The sequence below is a fragment of the Camelina sativa genome, chromosome 11 (genome assembly GCF_000633955.1).
Source record: "Camelina sativa cultivar DH55 chromosome 11, Cs, whole genome shotgun sequence".
Lineage (NCBI taxonomy): Eukaryota > Viridiplantae > Streptophyta > Magnoliopsida > Brassicales > Brassicaceae > Camelina > Camelina sativa.
This window is the reverse complement of record NC_025695.1, coordinates 23,752,595-23,768,397: the sequence shown is the minus strand read 5'-3', so window position 1 is coordinate 23,768,397 and position 15,803 is coordinate 23,752,595. Positions and strand designations below refer to the sequence as shown.

The window sequence follows — 15,803 nt, the reverse complement described above, 5'->3', positions numbered from 1 at the left end:
TTTGTGGGTATGTGGTTACATACATTTCATTGTACATTTTATTAAAGTATGAATGATATGAAATTGAAAGATGTCACTAGCCTTACTGTGACCTGAAGAAAATTGTATGTCACATGATTAAAGAACTTATTTCCACCTTTGAATGTGTTAGATCCGACCTGTCATCATAATATTTTGTTTCATCTTGAGACCCTCTCGTAATAAAGTCTTGTTGAGTCTGAATAGTTCCGTTTGAGGTTTAAACATTTGTTCTTGATTTTCGAGTTCCCAACTTCCAAGATCTCATCCTTTACGATAGTTTCCAAGTGGGACTTCTTAATATATTTGTTTAAATTTTCAATTTCGAGTAACATAACATAGTTGGTCAGGTGGTTAGATACAACTTTTTATGTGAGACACAGAGACTAGAAACATTATTATATATAATTATATATATTGGATTAATCAAGAATCCAACGAAAGGAAATATTCACATCGTTTTAAGTTGTATATATTGGAAGGTGGAGGAGAAGAAGAGGTGGTATCACCAACCATGACCTAAGCCGGTGAATATTGTGAGGGAGAAATTGATGGGAAAATGTTTTTCTTATACAATTTCTTATCTCCAACAGAGAGTTCAATTTAGGGGCATCGACCTCCCTAGTCAATCTCTTTCTCTTTGTCCTTCTTTACGTTTCAAAGTTGAGTTAAAACGAGAAGATAAATTTTCGAAAAGCTTTATCCCATTCACTACTTCTCCTCACTTCCCTAGTCCAAGACGCACTAATCAACAAGTCAAGTATTTGCTTGATTCTGACAGCCCCGACAACGACATTTGTAGTCTCCCTGTTGTCCCTCTCTTTTGGTGCAATAATAAAGAGTCTGACTATAACCAATTCACTTGCGGAGCATGCCAAATTTCCAATCTTGGCACAAACTATTATTTTTGTGTCACATGTCATAGAATGTTCCACAAAGAATGTATGGAGTCTCCACTTGAGATCAATAACCCTTCTTATCCTTTTCAAGCTCTTCAACTTGTTAGTCCTCCATACATTAGGATTTCTGACCATTCGACTTGTAGGACTTGCACCTGTTGTGAGAATTTACTCTATAACCTAAGTTATGATTGTCCTACTTACAATCTCACTTTGATCCGGTTTGTTCAATGAAGTCAATACCTTTTGTTATAGACCACCGAAAACAACATCTCCATCCTCTCACCTTTTTCCCCAAACAAGCATTTCTCCCGTGCAATGCTTGTGGCCTGATTAAAGAATATATTCCCACCTATGCCACATGTCATAAAAATATCTCGTCACCACCACCGTATCTCTTTTATCTCTTCTCTTCCATACGGTAAATGGTTTTGTGGAGTCTGTCGTCGAGAGGTTGATACGCATTATGGTGCGTTTACTTGTAACAAGTGTAGTGATTATTTTGTCCATACAAGATGTGCATTTCGGAGAGACTTGTGGGATGGAGAGGATCTCGATGGAATACCTGAAGAAGACGAGACCATTGTGGAGCCATTTGAGACTATAGCTGATGGAATAATATTCCATTTCTCTCATAGACATCATCTGAAAATCAAGATTTGTGAAGTTTATGAAGAAGACACGTGTTGTCAAGCTTGCGTCCTTCCAATCTACGAGGGTAATTATTATTCCTCCATGAAACATGTGCGAATGCTCCTCGCAAGATACATCATCCATTGCATCCTCGACCACTAACGCTAAAGGTAGTCGGTAATGGAAATTATGAGGGTTATGGTCGCTTCAGATGTGATCTTTGTGGACGTGAAAGTTGTGGTTTCGTCTATGAGAGTCTTGTAGGAGTAGGAGAGAGGAGTTACAGTCTAGACCTACGGTGTGCCTCGGTTTCTGAACCATTTGAATATCAAGGCCACGAACATCCTTTATTCCTAGCTTTATCGCGAGAAGAAGAATTATCAACCATATGTCAAATCTGCCAAGAAGTCACTTTTGAAAGAAAAGAGGATCGAAAACTAAATTGCATCGAATGTGATTATATTATATGTTTTAGGTGTGCTACCTTACTATTCAGGGCAAGGTATAAGCATGACAAACATTTCCTCACATTTTGGAAGGTGAAAGAGGCAAGTGATCATTCCGGCTGGTGTGAGGTATGCGAAAAAAAAATTGTGTATTCGAGAAAAGGTGGGTTTTATGCGTGCGATGACTGCTGCACCACTATCCGTGTTGATTGTTTGCTTGGGGAGGACATGTATATGAAACATGGTGAAAGCATAAGGATTTCTGGGAACCAGTTTCAAATTCTTCGCAACAGTATGACTCGACCATTTTGTCATGAACGTTACGGTGAAGACAAAAACAGTATTTCTAAGCATTTTTTTCTCTCTGGCACATTAACCGAGGACAAAAACCTAAATCAAATCCCGATCCCCTTTTCGGCGGGATCCGCCTTCTGCTCTCGCCGACAAAGTATTCTGGCGAGCCTCTCTTCTTCTTCTCCTCCTCAATTTGTCTGTTGTCTACCTTTTTGATGGTGACTGAACTTGACATCACGGTAGCGATATCACCGGACCAACGTAATGCGTTAAGTCCGAGTTCGCTTCTTCAATCTACAACCTCCTTACCGATTGAATCTGTCACTGGGGAGATTCCAATCTTACCTGGGATGACTTCGGTTCGACCCATAGGTGTTGTTGATGCCTCCAATGCTATCACAAAGTCTGCAGCTCAAATGACAGATTCTGCTCTGGCTGATGTCTCTGAGGTAAAATCTCCTGTTCCATTTGTTCCTTCTCTTGAGCTTGGGGAAAGCCTCTAAAAATTCCTTTGGATTTAAAAGATCCAATCCCTAAATTTTTGCTTTCATCCGAGACTGCAAAGATCACGGGTAATGTAAGTCCACCTTCTGACATACTTCCACCAGAGTTCAAGGAAGATGGTCAATTGCGGTTCCCATGGGCAGCAAAGATGGACCCAACAATTCACAATCTTTATCGTACAACATCACCAACTTATTTGGAGGATGGTACTCCCATGGTCGAGATTCCTAATCATGTTTTAGCGCAGGGATTAGAAAATCAGAAGGAATTTTTGGTTGGTCAGTTATTAGATGTTATACACTATCTGGAGGTGTCATACATGCTGTTGCTAACAGGATTTGGGGTAAGAAGTGTAAGATCTTCACTCGTAAATTAGGTGGCTCCTCGTTTCTTTTTCACATCCCACATGAGTCTACTAGAACTTGGGTGTTAGAGCGTGGTCTATGGCATATTGATGATTGCATTATGTTTGTGGCACCTTGGACTTCTACTGCTTCTTTAGGTTTGCCTGAGATCACTTCAGTTCCGGTATGGGTGACTTTAAAGAACATCCTAAGTTATCTTTATTCAGACTGGGGAATTAGTTGGATAGCTTCATGATTAGGAGAACCCATGCTAACCAACAAACCAAGGTTGGATTCAACCCTTATGGGTGAGGCCAAGTTGATGGTGGAAGTGGAATTAAACAGGCCTTTTCCACATAGGATTGCAGCTGCTGACAAGTTAGGTAATGTCTCAATGGTAGATGTTGAGTACTCTTGGCTCCCAAAAAAGTGTGAGAAATATGGTCACCTAGGACATAAAGAAACTAGATGTCTCCTTCTTCGCCAGTCCAATACTGTCTCCACTCTTTCAAAGGGTTCTCCCTCACAGGTTGTTGCACCGCTTGAAGAGCAAACTGTTGTCTCCCCCCCCCCCCGCCAACCCCACNAACTGTTGTCTTCCCCCCCAGCCAACTCCACTCACTCTTCTCAAAACGTTCAGATAGATATTGTCTCTTCTTTAACTCACTCTTCTTCTATATCAAAGGATGGACCATTGACACCAACTACTGTTGTACATGGCTTATCTCCTTCTACTGCGTCTTTAATCGTCATCTCTGTTCCCGCTACATTGGCCTCTTCAACGGCTGCACCAACTAAGACTTCTTCAATGATTGGCTCTCCTCCGGCTATGGATACTCCAGTTACTCTTACCCAACAAGGTTCATTGGTAACTGAAGTTGCGCAAGAAAATATTTTTGGGAGCAATACATTTGCTTCTTTAGATACAGGTTTTGAGATGGGTGACTTCTCTCTAAGGACTCGAGGAGGGAGGTCAATCAAACCTACAAAAAAAGTTCAAGAGAATGAATGGACTATGGTTGGAAGACATGGCATACGTGGTCGTGGTGGCCGCGGGGGTCGTGGTTAAGCACCGTAGTTCCTTGATTTCTCTTTCTGTAATCTAGAATACACTTGTGTGTTTTTATCCTTTTAACTACTTTCAAAAACTATATGACCTCAAAGTCATATAGTGTATTACCTTTTATCCATTTAATTTGAAAACCTTTTAATAAAAAAAAGAACACCGTTGTCAACAAAAAGTAGTTTTTAAATTAGAAAACAAGACATTTTGTTCTTTACATAATTTATCCACCTTAAAATCGCTCTGCCATCTCTCGTATGTGCTTCAACATCGTCTTTTTCGGTTATTTGCACTCTAGTCTTCTTTTTCCATTGAAACACATTGTAATCTTCGATATTTATCTCACCAGAAATATCTTGTAATTTCAATGTTTTTTTTTTTTTGTCTCGGTCTTCTTTGTTTCAACAACTGATTCTATATGAGACTCTTTGTTTATTATTCTTTTTCTTTAAAATTTTGTTTGATGCTGCTTGTAGTTATGTTTCTAAGCATACATAACTAAATAGCAGGTGAGAAAGAGATGGTATAATTAAGCTCAATAAAAAGTTCTTGGACTCCATGATGTTCTCCATGAGTATGGGTGAATCTGATTATAATTTCAAAGACATCTGTAATATCAAAGACGATATGGATAATAAGAGACCGACCATCATCACTAAAATAGATTGATTAAGGTCTTACTATTCTTTGGCTAATAGTAACTGAGGAAATAGCATAGTGACCATTCAAACAAGTTGTTAATTAACGGGTTTTTTTATGGACTAGATTTTGACAGTACCGGTTAATGGATTTTTGCACCCAACAACTTTCTCCATGCTTTTCAGTTTCTTGTTTAGAATTTGGTATACATATATAAATTAACAAAATACATATTGTATTCATCAACTTAATTATAACACTATAGTTTCTTACATTAAGAGATATGATCATAAATTGAATATATTGCAACTTCTTCTTACAAAATTCAGTTTTTCTTTCTAGTCCTTTAAAACTTTTTATTCTATTTTAGTAGTTGTTCAAGGAGCTAGCGTATCCTATCGGATTTTTTTTTTTTGTATAGATATCCGAAGAACATTGAGCATACAAATTACCATTTGCTAGCACATTGAAAAATGGTGAAGTAACACATGACATGATCCAATAATAACCCCATTGATATGATCCTTTCTGATACTTTGCCTCCAAAATTTCCATTTAATCTGATCATATGCCTGACTAATGAATGCGTTATATGTGTTGAGTTCGTGAAAGGGATTTTGAGCTCAATGATTCTTGACGACAGCTTATAAAATAAAATTATTCGGGTTACTTCTCTATGGTTAGATCATGCATTCAAATGATTGGAAAATGTAACAAATACAACAAGTGAGTTGGGGAAGGGTTTGGGAATACTGATTTTTTAAAACGTATCAGCACATATTTGCTCTAATGATACACTCTCGAATTGTCGGTATAGACTGCAGGTCTTAGAAAAACCAAAATAACAAAAATGTATTAAAGTGATCATACATTCCCCTGTAGATCTTGAGATTTTCAGCTGAGTACTAAATTTTAGATGGAAACTTTTTACGCAAAAACATCTTTTCAAATTACAGTGTAAACTCCTCTTTTAATTTGGTTTTAACATCCGAATTTCCTATAAACATCTTTTCAAATTTGGAGATAAGTCAAAAGTAGAACTAAGAATTGTAGAGCTTTACCCCAAAGGGAGCTCTTCCAGAAATTCTCGAAGGCCCAAGACAAGCTTAGGCCTAGGAGGGGGTTTGGAAATAGTTTTCAACCAGCAATAGACGCGCCTCGGTTAGAACCTCACTAGCTGCGTCATTGCCCCAAGCGCAAAGATGGTTTTTGCACCACGAAAGCATGTTTCTTTTATAGTCACCCAATACCCATCAACTTTATATGTGCTTCCGATGTGGGACTCTGTTCCTGAACAAACAAAAAAAACATCAATCTTAACTCCCATTACGTCGACAAGTATATCCGAATATAATAATAAATATCATGAAGATCTAACAAAATTAAAAGATTAGGACTAAGTATGGTAGGGGCTGCGCGAACGCAAACCCCCTCTGCCACAAATAATGACGCAGGCTCTTCCTCTTGGGAAGACCTTAAGCTTAGCACCCCACGATATGTGCAATGTGGTCACTAGCCTAGGCCACTCGTCTTCTTGATCGCGAGTTGACCCCGTCCAGGTAAGTGATTTGCTGGATACATCTGCTTCTTTCTTTATAGTCATGCTTCCCCAGTCATTGTATTGGGTCTGAGCGATGTGGGATGTTTAGATTTTAACACATCCTGCCGTTTAAATTTTCTGGTTTCTAACAACGTGCTGTTATCTCAAAACTCCGTAAGTTTTTGAGTTGTCCACATGGGCCGGACGCTCTAGGCCCAAGTAATGTCTGGTTGTTGTTGGTTTGTTACTACCACATTCGTTGTTCCTCTTCGGTTGGAAACTCTCAAATTCTCTCAATCAGCTTCTCTCTGCTAAATTCTGAAGAATCTCAAACGCACACAACTCATAGAAAGCTCCTCAAAACCCTAAATCCCCAATCTCTCGTTGACTCTGCTCTTCTTCTGGTAATTTTTGTTCTTCATCTAATCTTTCTGCGAATTCATTCGCCCGTAGAGATTTATGTCCCGTGGACCATCTTATTCGATTGATTTCGTTCTGTTTAGATCTGCTTCCATGAGATTCCCAGGTTTTCGTTTCGAAAACTAAGTATAGGTTGTATAGAGATGCATAGATCTAGGGTTTGTATGTGATAAGAAGGTTTTATCTGATTTCAGGTTCTTCTTAGCTGATCTTGCTCTCAATCCTATGATTAGTTTATGGATTTGTAGTTGTGATTAAAGTTTGTGGTTTGTACTTTGACTACTGTGATTGTGCTGGTGGGTTTCTAAATTACTCTTTTGTTTTCTTTGATCAATACAGGTTTCTCAGATTCAGTCTTATATCGGTGGTGAAGATGTCGGGAGCATTGAATATGACTCTTGATGAGATTGTTAAGAGGGGTAAGACTGCAAGGTCTGGGGGAAGAGGGAATTCACGTGGTCGTGGTCGTGGTGGTGGTGGTGGCCGTGGTGGTGGGTCAAATGGTTTTCTTGGCGGTGGAAGAGGAGCTGGACCTGCTAGAAGAGGTCCTCTTGCTGTGAATGCTCACCCATCATCTTTCTCCATTAACAAGGCAAGCTCGAAAATCTGGGAACTTCTATGTGTATGATTTTGGAAGTCTTGAGTTTCTGTGGTATCAAAGCATTTACTTCATCATGCTTATAGCTAAACGATGGCAGAAGCAGGTTTTCTCGTAGATGCTAGAAGCCTTCTGATGATAGTTTGACATTCTTTAACATTCAGAACCTCGTCTAGGAGATGATTTCATTTAGAAAAGTCTCTTACCCCTGCAATTTCGGTGAACTTTTGGGTTTTTGTGGTTAAATTTCAAGGACTTTGGCGGACATGCGGACATGTGGACGAGTTTTTGTTTTTTTTTACCACTGTGCTTTTTAGCTGAAGAGCTTCAGTGAGTTAAAAAGGTCAAAGTTTGTTCATCCAGAACAATGGCATTGCTACTTGAAAAAATATACTTGTGGTGTTGTAGCGTTTGGGGAAAAGTTCAGTAACTGTTGTGGCAGTAAATACGCTATGTAGTAGCTTACCTCTCTACACAGTTTATTTGCATCATGCGTGAAGTTATTGATGAGCCTCTTGCTACATCTGGAATTTCTTCTGCGTGCTATGAACGTCCTGGTTTTTCCTTTATCATCATAGTGGTATAAAGAGTTGTTTTGGAACCGGAGCAGTGAACAATATGCAGCTGGTCAAAATTCATTCTTCCTCCATTTCATTTTGGTTTTCTCATTGGGTGGTTCTTGACTACTTTGTGGAGGAGCACTTTCCTTTGACTGGTTTTTGCTCTTTCAGACAAATGGATGGTCACTTTTTTGGAATTATTTTTCATTGACGTTGTTTCTGAAGTTCGACAGACATGTTGTACTGAAATGATTATGTTCTTTTGAATAGCCTGTCCGTAGGGTCAGGAGCTTGCCATGGCAAAACGGTTTGTTTGAAGATGGCCTAAGAGCTGCTGGGGTATCAGGAGTTGAAGCTGGAACCAGGCTCCATGTTACAAATCTAGACCAGGGTGTGACAAATGAAGATATAAGGGTAAATAGAATCTGGCTTTGTATATTCTTTGCTTTTGGTATCTTGAGAGGGGAGACACTTAACTTCGTCTCTATGGGATCTAGGAACTCTTCTCTGAGATTGGGGAGGTAGAGCGTTATGCCATTCATTACGACAAGAATGGGCGTCCAAGTGTAAGTCTCATGAATCTTTAGCAGTCCCTTTCTCTTCATGATTGTTAAAAATGCTTCGTCTTATAGTCTCCTTTTTCTTTGTTTCCATGCTATTATAGGGCACAGCTGAAGTGGTATATCCAAGAAGAAGTGATGCAATTCAAGCTCTGAAGAAGTACAACAATGTATTATTGGATGGAAGACCAATGAGACTTGAGATTTTGGGTGGCAACAAGTCTGATGCTCCTTTACCAGGTCGTGTGAATGTGAATGTCACTGGACTCAACGGAAGGCTGAAGAGGACTGTTGTTATCCAGTATGAATTTCTGTCTCTTGTCCTTTAATTTCCGTGCTTGCATGAATAACTGTTGAGAGTCTAAAGCCAAGAATTACACAACCTTTTCTGGTATTTGCAGACAAGGAGGAGGGAGAGGAAGAATTAGAGGAGGGAGAGGAGGAAGAGGTCCAGCTCCTACTGTCAGTCGCCGCCTTCCAATGTAAGTGTACCTTTAATACGTGTAGTGTAGAACCAAACTGAGATTCATCGAATTGAAACGGATTTGAGTTTCATATTAGTCCTAACAGTCACAGAAATATTCCTAATTTGGTGTAAGGAAAAATATAATTTATTTCTCTTGGTGGCAGTCATAATAACCAGCAAGGAGGAGGGATGAGAGGAGGAAGAGGCGGGTTCCGTAGTAGAGGAGGGCGTGGTGGTGGTGGCCGTGGTCGCCGTGGTGGCAAAGGAAACGGAAAGAAGCCAGTAGAGAAGTCAGCTGCTGATCTTGACAAGGATCTTGAGAGCTATCACGCAGATGCCATGAACATCTCTTAAAACCGCAGAACGGAATCAGTGTGTCTTACTAACTAGTTTCAGACGATGATACCTTGCTTCTCTTTTTTTCATGTCTTTTGTGGTTTGTTGGAGTTTGATTGTGTAAAGTAAATGAAAATTGTTTAGAATCTAGTCTTCTTAAGTTTACCTATTGAAACTCTTCAAAGTTACTTCCAGCAATTATGAGTAATTTGGAAAACGACACCAGATTTTGAGTAATTGGGACAAAATTTTCTTGTCTCGGACAAAAATGTAACCGGATTATAGACACTATCACACATCTATAAAACATAGAATCGAATATACAAAACCGAACTTGATCCAATCACTATCAACCCGGCATAAGACTACCTCTCAGGAGCAACATTGTCGTTGAATACGAATTCTCCAGAATTGCTACGATGGAAAAGCTTCTCCACAACATCATCCCAATTCTTCTTCTTCGTTTTTGACTCCGCCGATGCTTCTCCATTACTGCATTCTTCTTCTTCTTCCGCGGTGGACACTGCGTGCGGGATATTTAGACTCACCGCTCTCTCCAATGCATCTTTGTGCTCTTTCTCTAAAGTGTTTAGCCTCTCCATTCTCTTCTCTTTTGGTGGCACTGTTACCACCGTCTTTGAACTCTTCTCTCTCAATATCTGTAACCACACATCACAAATCCCTTACTTGGTTGTGATACTCTTGTCTTTATATACTCAACTAGAACCAAAGAGTAAAAATAAAAATTCACCTGCAATGCCTTTTCTGCTTCTCTTTCAATCCATAGAATAGCATGATCAGACGTTGCATTCGACGATAATACAATATGTTCAAATCTACCATCCACTGGAATCGCCGTTCTCACTTCAGGAGGAAACCTTCCACATCTAAAAATACAAACAATAATAAATCAGAAAAGAATCACAAAGAAAATAGCACACTTACTTTCATTATTTACCTGCAAAATTTTCGTTCAACGATATGATAAATTCGACCAGGAGCATAAAGTCTTCTAGGCTCTCTTAGTTTCCGACCTTCTGGTATAAATGTATCCCTCAAACAAACTAGAAACAACAAGCAAGGCAAGCTGTCCACCAAACAACAAATACAAAATGTTGAATCAACAACCTATGATAAGTTCATACCTACCAACAGCCAAAACATAAGGATTAATAAGTCCGACACTTACCAGAATACGGACTTGAATATATCCTCTAATGGTGTCGCTGTTCTTGGTAAAAAATCATCCTACAATTTAACTTAAGTCAGTCAATATGTTATTCTTACTCTTAAGAAACTTAAAAGCTGTAGATACCTTTCTTAACAACCAAACAAGCTACCTAAAATAAGTACAAAATTTTATCAGAATATTCTGACCAAACTCAAGAAGCAACAAGGAAAATTCAATTGGTCGATTCCATGTATATAGCACAAAAGCATATTCTTTACTTACGGATGATGATTATGACAATGCTTTGTCAACAATGAACCAACCACCACGATCCAACAATACAGTTACAAAATTATTCATTATCAAAACTATAATATTATTCAACTCGTTTTTATAATATCAACAAAAAAAAAACAGTTGTCAAAATCACTCTCTAACCTCTAAAACAACTAAACCATAATTTCACCTAAACCATTGTCCAAAATTAGCTAAATTCACGCATTTTTGCCTCTAATTTCTTGAACCTTTTTTTGTCGCATTATCAAATAACAAAAATTATAATAAAATTAAAAACTAACCTGTAAAATAACGGAGAAGATGACGTCAGCATACTTAACGGCGAGATTAAGAGACATACACCTCGCCGGAGCCAAAGCAAAACACCGAATCTTACTCCTCGGAACACAACCGATCATCGCCGGAGTATTAACAACCAAAACCGCCATCAACGCAGCAACACCAGACCCCAAGGAGTGACCAGCGAAAACCAAATCGTACTCTTTACCATTTTCTTCCCAAACTCTCCTAAGCGTCTCAGACTCTTGATTGAGAACCCAAGCCGCAGATTTCAAAAGCCCACGATGCACGAACCCACCACCGAGCATCTTCTGACCCAACTTGTTATCCAAAAGAATCTTATAATCGCTCTCTTTAGCTAAGTTCAAGCCACGGATGGCTAGTACGATCTCACGGTGGTTGTGGTCGACGTAGATGATGTAAGGTGGAGATCTGCCTTGGGTTTTTTCGTGGGTCACACGTTTGATGACCCAGTCAGGGTTTAGATCGAAGGATCCAAGTGAAGGTGAGATTTTTGGGTTTCTGAGATCGGGTTCGTAGACGGCGAGGATCACGCGGCTGATTCGTGGGATTGGTTCGAACTCTTCGGGTGTTGCTGATGCCCATGTGGCACTGTCGTCTGAGCCTACGTGTGTGCATCGTTTCCATATCCACCGACTGAATCCCACGCAGAATACGCATTCTAGTCCACAAGCTACTGACATTTTTTCTGTTCAGGAAGTTTGTAACTTTTTTTTTTTGGGATCCAAAATTCCAAAGGTGAGATTTTTATGAAATTGGGTTTTTGAAGAGATGAGATTTGGGGTTTTTGGTAGAAGGAAAAATTGAAACTTTTAAATCTGAAGAATTATGGAAAAGAGTGTTTTTTGGAAAATTAAGATTTGGGGAAATACAAGGAGAAAGAAGAAATTGCAAATTAGAGCAAAAAATGGTTAAAGAAGAAGAAGAAGAAACCAGCAAAGAGTAAAAAAGACAGATTAGAAGAGAGATGATGATCTCTAATGGGTGTTTCCAGACAGGGACAGAGCAGCCCAAAAAGCAAGAATTGAAGAACATGTCTTTCGTTTAATAACCCCAAATTTTTAATTGTGCAAGTCTTTTGAATTATGGAAAATATTTGATTCTCTCTTTGTACAAGAGAGGCTAATGTTGACTAGTGTTTTTTTAATTTTCAGGTTATTAGTATTATTATTTTTACTTCTTTCTTTTATCCGAATGCACTTCTGAATTTTCAGTCATTTACATTAACGACGAAAATAACTGATGCTAACTTTTTTTTGTTTTTGTGTCTCTTATGACGACTAAAACAATACTAGTAATTATTTGGTTTTTTAATATTTGATTCCAGTTGTACTAAAAATGGATGCGGCTACAATGCATGTCACTGGATGTTTGATTCTAACTCCGGTTCAAATGGAAATGTACCAATCAAAGAAAATCTCATATATAGAGAATAGAGAGACTAAGCTATCAAAATATTTGGAAGACATGCGAAGACCTTGTTTAAAAAACTTCCATGAGTAGTTCCACCAATTTTAAGAAATGCTCATAGTTACCTACAATATGGGTGATCCATTTTTAGATGAGATTTCTTTTTTTGGAGATGCCAAAATTTTTACCCACACTACGACAAAGATGATCGCCTTGAAACAATTCTAATATCCCGAACTTGAAACTAACTTCTTATGATTGTTGATAATCTGTTGAATTGCTAAAAGGTTTAATTTGCTTCGCCTTTGACGCTACAACTGCTCATTCGACTCTTTAAGTTCTTTAGGATATGCAATCCTTTGTCTTCCACTAGAATCATCAAGTATGGGATTCGTCACCCATATTAACGAAGATTTTTTTTTTTTTTTTTCAACCATTGGACTACAACAGGCCGGTCCATTAGTCAAATCCCTACATTCGTAGGGAGCAGGACTCGATTCCTGGTGTGATAGTGTCATGTGCATTAAAGACTTATCATTTGCCACTGCACTAAGATTACTGCACTAATAAAGGAAAATTTTTATGTTATTTATCCTAAATTTTTGTTAATATAATATTATTATTCAATTGAATTCTACAATCTTTTAGACAACTAACATATAATTTTATTGGGTCAAAAGCATTTTCTGAATTACCAAAATATAAAACATTGTAAAACTATTTTATTATGGTACATAATCTATTAACATATTGAAATATAAAATCTGTTTTATCCTATATAGATCTCACATCACATAATTTCTTAAACATCTGAAACGAAAAAGATGGTAGCATCCGTCAAAAGAAATTATTTATTGTTTTCTATTGTTTTTTTACTTTTCTTTGTCTCATCATATACAAAAAATTGTATGATGAATACAAAAGCTGAGATGGAGTTCATCTGCAGCAAAAAAAAAATATATTTCTTCCCTTTGTTTTGAGGTTCTAAAATCAACCTCAAACATTCCGACATTTGATCTTTTTGATATTACCAAAACTTTTATAAGTTACCAGTTTCGATATATATCAAATACACGAAAGCAATTAATGTTGTTTGCGGACAATGCGATTGATTTTCGTTCTCATAATATATATCTAGGCTGCATAAAAAATTATGACAATGCTCTTTCTGATAATCTGATTTCCCTGAAAGATTTAGCAGCCAAAGACTATGGCGGCTTAAACAATAGTGTCGGTGGTACGATAACAGGGATGAATGAGTGTAATGATGATTTGTCAACAATCAAACCAATACCAGAGTTCTTGATCATGAGGAATAATGTTGTTGGAAATATATCAAGTATTATTTTGGTGATTCTCGAATTTTTCTAAAGAAAAGATAAAGTAAAATGTAACCCATAATCGTAATAAATTAAAGTCAATATTGTTGGTCTAGTGTTATTTTGCCTCTTTAAAATATAAACATAAGTAGCAAATGCATACAAAATTATCAACGTTTGAAATGGGACTTTAGTGCTTTTCAATATAAATTGTGCAAACAAAAACTTCCTTTTGAGTGATTTTTAAGACTCCAAGGAAAATCGAATATTTTTAAGATTCAGCATATTCTTCAAAGTCATATAATATTTTTAACCCTTTTGGAGACCGGCAAACCTTTAATCTCAAAGAAGTACTTAAGTTCTCCAAGGTCTTTAATGTCAAAAATCGATTTAAGAAAAAACTTAATGGCTTCAATACCTACAACTATACCTTTCGGACTTTGGAGAGTTAATAGGAAGTGATCCAACTCGGACCTCTTGAACCCTTTTCCTTTTAGGGTGAAGTTTAACTTGTGATACCATGTCTTTAGAGATTTGTTTTAACCATCGATGGTCGGATGGTGGAGCCATGTAGAATTCCACTTTAAGTTTTTCTTGTAAGTACGCATTCTTGACATACATCTGCCCAACTCCCAAGAAAATTATTGGCTAAAGAACGAACAACCCTCATCATGTGGAGTTTGGCCACTAGAGAAAGTGTGTCCGTGTAGTCATCCCCCATAGGTTTGTGTAAACATTCGTGCCACTAAATGAGCCTTGTAGCATTCTATTTCTCCATTGCTCAAATATTTGATGGTGAACACCCGTTTTGAGCTTACAGCTCTTTTATCGGGAGGATGATGTGCTTCATCCCACATATGATTGCGGTCCATAGCTCCAACCTCATCATCAGACGTATTCATCTATTCTTTAATTTCCTAAGCCTCTTCATAGCTTTGAGAGATGCAGTAGTGTTAATTTTACCAAGAAAGACTTGATGACTGGTAGGCTAAAGGGAGAGATAACAAAATGCTTAAATTGAATGAGCTACAACCTGATTGTTGTTGTAGACTTGATGTTCTTTCCAAATGGAGGGATTACTACGACCCTGTGTGCTTCTTTGAAGAGGTTGTGGAGTAAGGTCTTGTCTAAGAGGTTGTGGACTAGATTCTCTTTTCTCCATTTTACCTTCCACATGATTCATAGAGTCTTCTCCCACCTTTGATTCATCTTGATACACTGTCATACACATTCTTGAGAGTCTCTCATAGCTTGTTTGCGGTTTCACAATAGGATTTAGCCTAAAAAACAAGAGATTCAAGTGAGTTTTGGAGAGTGGCGAGGACGGTTTGATTTTTGGAACTTTTTGGTTTTCTTGGCGAGTATAGTCTCCTCATCAGCTTCTTTGATGTTTCTTTTCATCATGTTTGGTGGCTTCTTATGAAGCTTTAGAGGTTTTATCATGGCACCAAAGTTTACGGTTACACAGCTTCATTTTTCTAGTTCTTGACCACATCAAATAGTTTTCTCCTTTGAGGACAATTAGAATCATAGAAATGTGAAGAGTGAAATTCAAATTAAGAGAATCATTACTCTAATACCCTGTTAAATTTGCGAAATGATATTTATGTAAATACTAAAATTAAGAGATTTAATCAAGAACAAGAAGAATAATATGAGAAAGATGTTGAATAGTCACGAATAAGTGTGGAGGAGGACAAGAGAAAGATTATTGTCTCTTTATCTTATCTTTACACCTACACCATCTATATATATATAGTGTACTTTCCTCACTCTTGGTGCTGCCACGTCATCACTTCTACCAGTTTAATAAGGCCATTTTTTCGAAGCCCAATTTTAGGAGAGAACCCAGTTAGTGATTCCTATTTATTTCTTTAATATTTATTGTAAAGCCCATTATGAGTCCATCTGTAATCCATGTTTAATATGCTCTTCGATTAAACCCTTTACCAGCTAGCTATACTCCGCCGCCATTGATGTGCTATC

At 37.8% G+C, this 15,803-nt stretch overlaps 2 protein-coding genes and 2 pseudogenes across 3 annotated transcripts; 3 read left to right on the top strand and 1 right to left on the bottom strand.

Annotated features, from left to right (window-relative positions):
- On the top strand, positions 570-2,793 carry LOC109127327 (annotated as a pseudogene).
- On the top strand, positions 6,633-9,489 carry LOC104724132 (THO complex subunit 4D). 2 transcript variants are annotated; one of them, XM_010442580.2, is made up of 7 exons: positions 6,633-6,784; positions 7,140-7,392; positions 8,229-8,372; positions 8,456-8,524; positions 8,623-8,819; positions 8,920-9,000; positions 9,149-9,489. In XM_010442580.2, the coding sequence occupies exons 2-7, from the start codon at positions 7,174-7,176 to the stop codon at positions 9,336-9,338; spliced, it is 900 nt and encodes a 299-aa protein (XP_010440882.1). In that variant the 5' UTR covers positions 6,633-6,784; positions 7,140-7,173; the 3' UTR covers positions 9,339-9,489. The 2 variants fall into 2 exon arrangements, with proteins under 2 accessions (XP_010440882.1, XP_019088578.1); XM_019233033.1 differs by lacking the exon at positions 6,633-6,784 and having other exon boundaries at positions 7,242-8,025.
- On the bottom strand, positions 9,548-12,176 carry LOC104724131. Its single transcript, XM_010442579.2, has 5 exons — positions 11,070-12,176; positions 10,510-10,568; positions 10,279-10,407; positions 10,072-10,207; positions 9,548-9,979 (listed from the first exon to the last, which is right to left on the bottom strand). Exons 1-5 carry the CDS (start codon positions 11,769-11,771, stop codon positions 9,686-9,688), a joined length of 1,320 nt encoding a protein of 439 aa, XP_010440881.1. The 5' UTR covers positions 11,772-12,176; the 3' UTR covers positions 9,548-9,685.
- LOC109127326 lies at positions 13,410-13,869 on the top strand (annotated as a pseudogene).

What these genes read in the sequence shown, in the direction of transcription:
- LOC104724132 (XM_010442580.2), top strand. Translation starts at nt 7,174, where the DNA reads ATGTCGGGAGCATTGAATATGACTCTTGATGAGATTGTTAAGAGGGGT. An exon ending in TGACAAATGAAGATATAAGG is followed by an intron (nt 8,373 to 8,455) that starts GTAAATAGAATC and finishes TATGGGATCTAG; the next exon opens with GAACTCTTCTCTGAGATTGG. An exon ending in ACAAGAATGGGCGTCCAAGT is followed by an intron (nt 8,525 to 8,622) that starts GTAAGTCTCATG and finishes ATGCTATTATAG; the next exon opens with GGCACAGCTGAAGTGGTATA.
- LOC104724131 (XM_010442579.2), bottom strand. Translation starts at nt 11,771, where the DNA reads ATGTCAGTAGCTTGTGGACTAGAATGCGTATTCTGCGTGGGATTCAGT. An exon ending in TCTTCTCCGTTATTTTACAG is followed by an intron (nt 10,569 to 11,069) that starts GTTAGTTTTTAA and finishes GTTAAATTGTAG; the next exon opens with GATGATTTTTTACCAAGAAC. An exon ending in ATATTCAAGTCCGTATTCTG is followed by an intron (nt 10,408 to 10,509) that starts GTAAGTGTCGGA and finishes TTTGGTGGACAG; the next exon opens with CTTGCCTTGCTTGTTGTTTC.